Source organism: Oncorhynchus gorbuscha, unplaced genomic scaffold (assembly GCF_021184085.1).
Source record: "Oncorhynchus gorbuscha isolate QuinsamMale2020 ecotype Even-year unplaced genomic scaffold, OgorEven_v1.0 Un_scaffold_1055, whole genome shotgun sequence".
In the NCBI taxonomy this organism is placed as follows: domain Eukaryota; kingdom Metazoa; phylum Chordata; class Actinopteri; order Salmoniformes; family Salmonidae; genus Oncorhynchus; species Oncorhynchus gorbuscha.
The window spans coordinates 141,236-148,753 of record NW_025745955.1 but is presented as its reverse complement, the minus strand read 5'-3'; the positions used below and the strand labels follow the sequence as shown (position 1 = coordinate 148,753).

At 51.2% G+C, this 7,518-nt stretch overlaps 1 protein-coding gene across 4 annotated transcripts in view; it reads left to right on the top strand.

Annotated features, from left to right (window-relative positions):
- Window positions 1-5: 5 nt before the first annotated feature.
- The window catches only part of LOC124021116 (monocyte to macrophage differentiation factor 2-like), a 48,198-nt gene continuing 40,685 nt past the window's right edge, over window positions 6-7,518 (top strand). For all 4 annotated transcript variants that reach the window (XR_006836201.1, XM_046336447.1, XM_046336446.1 and 1 more), the window contains exon 1: window positions 6-793. Coding sequence is in view for 3 of the 4 variants with exons in the window: in XM_046336447.1 (XP_046192403.1) it covers window positions 780-793 (14 nt within the window). In the remaining variant the exon portion in view is untranslated. The remainder of the gene's footprint in view (window positions 794-7,518) is intronic.

The window sequence follows — 7,518 nt, the reverse complement described above, 5'->3', positions numbered from 1 at the left end:
TTCAGACCGCAGTTTTTATATTATTTTATATTATTATATTATTATTATTATTATTCACGTAGATTAAAACGACCAAAAGTCTTGGTTAAAGATGTTGGGTTCAAGCTTTGCTGGACGTGTTTTTTAATGTTAAATATTACGACACATGATGATGTTGACAGAAATTCCGACTTGCTGCTGAAGCCGTTTTGTTCTAGAAAATAAAGAGAAAGATTCAACTATTCTCCAACCCGGTATCTCTGGCAGCTTCAAAACAACATCATGACTTGGGTCCAGATTGAACCGTTACCGAATCCGGTAAAAAATATAAATTAATAATAATAATAATAATGAAAATAATAATAATGATGAAAGAAGAAAAAAAATAGTTTGATTGAACCGTTACCGAATCCGGTAAAAAATAATAAAAAAAAAAATAATAATGAAAATAATAATAATGATGAAAGAAGAAAAAAAAAATAGTTAAAAAAAATATTTTTAGTTTTTTCTTCCGCGACGCAGGAAGACTGTTTCCCTAGAAACCGTTTACATCGTTCGCACTTCCGGGTGTTGCCTGCTCTGACTCACGCGCATATTTTTATCGCCGCTGCAGCAGCACCTTCGGCATCCCGGATGCTCACCAGCAGCATCGGGTTTAGATGTCTTTTAGATGTCGAGTAGCAACCAAGACAGGACGGCCGAGAATAAAAGCGCTGCTGAAACACACAACTCTGAAGATTTTGTATCGTTACACCCACGTCTCTCTACTGTTGCTTTTTTTCCCCTCCTTCACATTTTAAATGAATCTTGTAAGGTATGTGGTTTAGTTTTTTTAAATAAATTAATTGCACCTTAAATGTGTAAAACATCGCGACTCCCAGTTAGTAGACGTTTTGAATGTGTTGGTTTGATAAACCGAACAGACTGATATCACCCAATAACCCAGCTGTGATGTTTCTAACCTATTTGTGAATCCCTGTGACTGCTGTCCTATATTAGTTGGGTTTTATGTAACGCTATTATTTAGGTACAATAGTGTAACGACCCTGGGTTTATAAGCGCCGATATCGACTGTGCCTGCTGGACTTCGGACTAGAAGGTCGAGGGTTCGAGTCCTACTCCCTGCCGTTTCATTACAATATGATATATGATGATAATACAATGCTAATACATTGTTGGAGTGGTTGAATGTCTGAGTTGGGTCTACGTCGCTTACCCCAGTTTTGTCTGTTTTGTCTTAAGCATTTACACCAGTTGACTTTTACTGGGGGGGGGGGGGGGGGGGCTTACGGAGGGGGTGGTTCTGTACATCTGACTATTGGTGGAGTGGATAGTTCAATCACTGTTAGCCCAGGTCACTGTGTGTGTGTGTGTGTGTGTGTGTGTGTGTGTGTGTGTGTGTGTGTGTGTGTGTGTGTGTGTGTGTGTGTGTGTGTGTGTGTGTGTGTGTGTAATCGGTGAGAGGAGATGACAGATAGGTAGTTGTATTGTTACTGTCCTGCTGTACGACTACACCACTTTGTCTTGAAGCAGACAGACAGGTCTGGACACACTGACTACAGACAGACAGACAGGTCTGGACACACTGACTACAGACAGACAGACAGGTCTGGACACACTGACTACAAACAGACAGACAGACAGGTCTGGACACACTGACTACAAACAGACAGACAGGTCTGGACACACTGACTACAGACAGACAGACAGACAGGTCTGGACACACTGACTACAGACAAACAGACAGACAGGTCTGGACACACTGACTACAGACAGACAGACAGGTCTGGACACACTGACTACAGACAGACAGACAGGTCTGGACACACTGACTACAGACAGACAGACAGGTCTGGACACACTGACTACAGACAGACAGACAGGTCTGTACACACTGACTACAGACAGACAGACAGACAGACAGACAGACAGACAGACAGACAGACAGACAGACAGACAGACAGACAGACAGACAGACAGGTCTGGACACACTGACTACAGACAGACAGGTCTGGACACACTGACTACAGACAGACAGACAGACAGACAGACAGACAGACAGACAGACAGACAGACAGACAGACAGACAGACAGACAGACAGACAGACAGACAGACAGACAGACAGACAGACAGACAGGTCTGGACACACTGACTACAGACAGACAGACAGGTCTGGACACACTGACTACAGACAGACAGACAGGTCTGGACACACTGACTACAGACAGACAGACAGACAGACAGGTCTGGACACACTGACTACAGACAGACAGACAGGTCTGGACACACTGATCACAGACAGACAGACAGGTCTGGACACACTGACTACAGACAGACAGGTCTGGACACACTGACTACAGACAGACAGACAGGTCTGGACACACTGACTACAGAGAGACAGACAGGTCTGGACACACTGACTACAGACAGACAGACAGGTCTGGACACACTGACTACAGACAGACAGACAGGTCTGGACACTGACTACAGACAGACAGGTCTGGACACTGACTACAGACAGACAGGTCTGGGCACACTGACTACAGACAGACAGGTCTGGACACACTGACTACAGACAGACAGGTCTGGACACACTGACTACAGACAGACAGACAGACAGGTCTGGGCACACTGACTACAGACAGACAGACAGGTCTGGACACACTGACTACAGACAGACAGGTCTGGACACACTGACTACAGACAGACAGACAGACAGGTCTGGACACACTGACTACAGACAGACAGACAGGTCTGGACACACTGACTACAGACAGACAGACAGGTCTGGACACACTGACTACAGACAGACAGACAGGTCTGGACACACTGACTACAGACAGACAGACAGGTCTGGACACACTGACTACAGACAGACAGACAGGTCTGGACACACTGACTACAGACAGACAGACAGGTCTGGACACACTGACCACAGACAGACAGACAGGACACTGCAGTCAGAAAGAGAGAGTGTCACACACAGAGTCTGGACTTGGGGTAGCCCTGCTGGGCTTTGGCTCTGTGATCTGTTGGTCTGGCCTGGCCATGTGTGTGTGGCCTGGGGCCCAGGTCATTAACAGACAGGTCTGGCTCTGTGATCTGTTGGTCTGGCCTGGCCATGTGTGTGTGGCCTGGGGCTCAGGTCATTAACAGACAGCTTGATAACCTAATTAACAGAACTGCCAGCTGTCTGTATAGGGAGGGATGGATGGATGGATGGATGGAGGGGAGGGGGGATTGAGTGGGGATGGATGGAGGGGGAGGGATGGTAGGGGAGGGAGAGATTGATGGAGGGGAGGGGGATTGATGGAGGGGAGGGAGGGATGGATGGAGGGGAGGGTGGATTGAGTGGGGATGGATGGAGGGGGGAGGGATGGTAGGGGAGGGAGGGATGGAAAGAGGGGGTAGAGCGGGATGGAAAGAGAGAGGGTAGAGAGGTGGAGAGAGAGGTTAGGAGAGTGGAAGCTGATCCTAGGTCTGTTCCTAGGGGAAGCTGATCCCAGGTCTGTTCCTAGGGGAAGCTGATCCCAGGTCTGTTCCTCGGGGAAGCTGATCCCAGGTCTGTTCCTCGGGGAAACTGATCCCAGGTCTGTTCCTCGGGGAAACTGATCCCAGGTCTGTTCCTAGGGGGATCTGATCCTAGGTCTGTTCCTAGGGGATGCTGTTCCCAGGTCTGTACCTACGGGGGATCTGATCCTAGGTCTGTTCCTAGGGGATGCTGTTCCCAGGTCTGTACCTACGGGGGATCTGATCCTAGGTCTGTTCCTAGGGGAATCTGATCCTAGGGGAAACTGATCCTAGGGGGATCTGATCCTAGGTCTGTACCTAGGGGAAGCTGATCCTAGGTCTGTACCTAGGGGAAACTGATCCCAGGGGAAACTGATCCCAGGTCTTTTCCTAGGGGAAACTGATCCCAGGTCTTTTCCTAGGGGAAACTGATCCCAGGTCTGTTCCTAGGGGAAACTGATCCCAGGTCTGTTCCTAGGGGAAGCTGATCCTAGGTCGGTCTGTTCCTAGGGGAAACTGATCCTAGGTCTGTTCCTAGGGGAAACTGATCCCAGGTCTGTTCCTAGGTCTGTACCTAGGGGAAACTGATCCCAGGTCTGTACCTAGGGGAAACTGATCCCAGGTCTGTTCCTAGGGGAAACTGATCCCAGGTCTGTTCCTAGGGGAAACTGATCCCAGGTCTGTTCCTAGGGGAAGCTGATCCCAGGTCTGTTCCTAGGGGAAGCTGATCCCAGGTATGTTCCTAGGGGAATCTGATCCCAGGTCTGTTCCTAGGGGAATCTGATCCTAGGGGAAGCTGATCCCAGGTCTGTTCCTAGGGGAATCTGATCCCAGGTCTGTTCCTAGGGGAATCTGATCCCAGGTCTGTTCCTAGGGGAAGCTGATCCTAGGGGAAGCTGATCCCAGGTCTGTTCCTATGGGGAAACTTCACCCCAGAACACATTATAGAGACTTACTGGGCCAGGAGTCTGTGTGTGATAGACTGGGGTTGAACCTTGTGACTGTTAGCCAGTTGAGCTAAAGCCCTGGGAGCTAATGCCACTCTTCATGTGTGTGCGGTGGTGACAGTATCTCTGTTCTTTCACAGAGACAGGAACACACACACACACACACACACACACACACACACACACACACACACACACACACACACACACACACACACACACACACACACACACACACACACACACACACACACACACACACACACACACACACACACACACACACACACACACACACACACACACACACACACCACCCAGCCTCTTTCTTTGTGGCCCAGATATAAGCGCTGACGTTATACACACACACACACCACCCAGCCTCTTTCTTTGTGGCCCAGATATAAGCGCTGACGTTATACACACACACCCACCACCCAGCCTCTTTCTGGCCCAGATATAAGCGCTGACGTTATACACACACCACCCAGCCTCTGTCTTTGTGGCCCAGATATAAGCGCTGACGTTATACACACACCACCCAGCCTCTGTCTGGCCCAGATATAAGCGCTGACGTTATACACACACCACCCAGCCTCTGTCTGTCTGGCCCAGATATAAGCGCTGACGTTATACACACACACACATCACCCAGCCTCTGTCTTTGTGGCCCAGATATAAGCGCTGACGTTATACACACATCACCCAGCCTCTGTCTTTGTGGCCCAGATATAAGCGCTGACGTTATACACACACCACCCAGCCTCTGTCTGGCCCAGATATAAGCGCTGACGTTATACACACACCACCCAGCCTCTGTCTGGCCCAGATATAAGCGCTGACGTTATACACACACCACCCAGCCTCTGTCTGGCCCAGATATAAGCGCTGACGTTATACACACACCACCCAGCCTCTGTCTGTCTGGCCCAGATATAAGCGTATAACCCTGTCTGTGTGTGTTCCTGTCTACGCACATCCTCTTTTCTTCATGATAATTCAATCACTGAAAGGAAAGGAGAGGGTGATGGATCTGGGAGTGAGGAGATGGAGACGGGATGGAGGGTGATGGATCTGGGAGTGAGGAGAAGGAGACTGGGATGGAGGGTGATGGATCTGGGAGTGAGGAGAAGGTGACTGGGATGGAGGGTGATGGATCTGGGAGTGAGGAGAAGGAGACTGGGATGGAGGGTGATGGATCTGGGAGTGAGGAGAAGGTGACTGGGATGGAGGGTGATGGATCTGGGAGTGAGGAGAAGGAGACTGGGATGGAGGGTGATGGATCTGGGAGTGAGGAGAAGGTGACTGGGATGGAGGGTGATGGATCTGGGAGTGAGGAGAAGGAGACTGGGATGGAGGGTGATGGATCTGGGAGTGAGGAGAAGGAGACTGGGATGGAGGGTGATGGATCTGGGAGTGAGGAGAAGGAGACTGGGATGGAGGGTGATGGATCTGGGAGTGAGGAGAAGGAGACTGGGATGGAGGGTGATGGATCTGGGAGTGAGGAGATGGAGACTGGGATGGAGGGTGATGGATCTGGGAGTGAGGAGATGGAGACAGGGATGGAGGGAGAGGGTGATGGGTCTGGGAGTGAGGAGATGGAGACGGGATGGAGGGTGATGGATCTGGGAGTGAGGAGAAGGAGACTGGGATGGAGGGTGATGGATCTGGGAGTGAGGAGAAGGTGACTGGGATGGAGGGTGATGGATCTGGGAGTGAGGAGAAGGAGACTGGGATGGAGGGTGATGGATCTGGGAGTGAGGAGAAGGTGACTGGGATGGAGGGTGATGGATCTGGGAGTGAGGAGAAGGAGACTGGGATGGAGGGTGATGGATCTGGGAGTGAGGAGAAGGAGACTGGGATGGAGGGTGATGGATCTGGGAGTGAGGAGAAGGAGACTGGGATGGAGGGTGATGGATCTGGGAGTGAGGAGAAGGAGACTGGGATGGAGGGTGATGGATCTGGGAGTGAGGAGAAGGAGACTGGGATGGAGGGTGATGGATCTGGGAGTGAGGAGAAGGAGACTGGGATGGAGGGTGATGGATCTGGGAGTGAGGAGAAGGAGACTGGGATGGAGGGTGATGGATCTGGGAGTGAGGAGAAGGAGACTGGGATGGAGGGTGATGGATCTGGGAGTGAGGAGAAGGAGACTGGGATGGAGGGTGATGGATCTGGGAGTGAGGAGAAGGAGACTGGGATGGAGGGTGATGGATCTGGGAGTGAGGAGATGGAGACAGGGATGGAGGGAGAGGGTGATGGGTCTGGGAGTGAGGAGATGGAGAAGGAGATGGAGGGAGAGGGTGATGGATCTGGGAGTGAGGAGATGGAGACAGGGATGGAGGGAGAGGGTGATGGGTCTGGGAGTGAGGAGAAGGAGACAGGGATGGAGGGAGAGGGTGATGGATCTGGGAGTGAGGAGATGGAGACGGGATGGAGGGAGAGGGTGATGGATCTGGGAGTGAGGAGAAGGAGATGGAGGGAGAGGGTGATGGATTTGGGAGTGAGGAGAAGGAGACTGGGATGGAGGGAGAGTGTGATGGATCTGGGAGTGAGGAGAAGGAGACTGGGATGGAGGGAGAGGGTGATGGATCTGTGAGTGGAGGAGAAGGAGATGGGATTTAGGGAGAGGGTGTTGGATCTGGGAGTGAGGAGATGGAGGGAGAGGGTGATGGATCTGGGAGTGAGGAGAAGGAGACGGGGATGGATCTGGGAGTGAGGAGAAGGGGATGGAGGGAGAGGGTGATGGTTCTGGGAGTGAGGAGAAGGGGATGGAGGGAGAGGGTGATGGATCTGGGAGTGAGTAGAAGTAGACTGGGATGGAAGGAGAGGGTGATGGATCTGTGAGTGAGGAGAAGGAGATGGAGGGAGAGGGTGATGGATCTGGGAGTGAGGAGAAGGAGATGGAGGGAGAGATGCATCTGGGAGTGGAGAAGGAGAAGAGGAGAGATGGATCTGGGAATGGAGAAGGAGAAGATGAGAGATGGATCTGGGAGTGGAGAAGGAGAAGAGGAGAGTTGGATCTGGGAGTGGAGAAGGAGAAGAGGAGAGTTGGATCTGGGAGAGAAGAAGGGGATGGAGGGA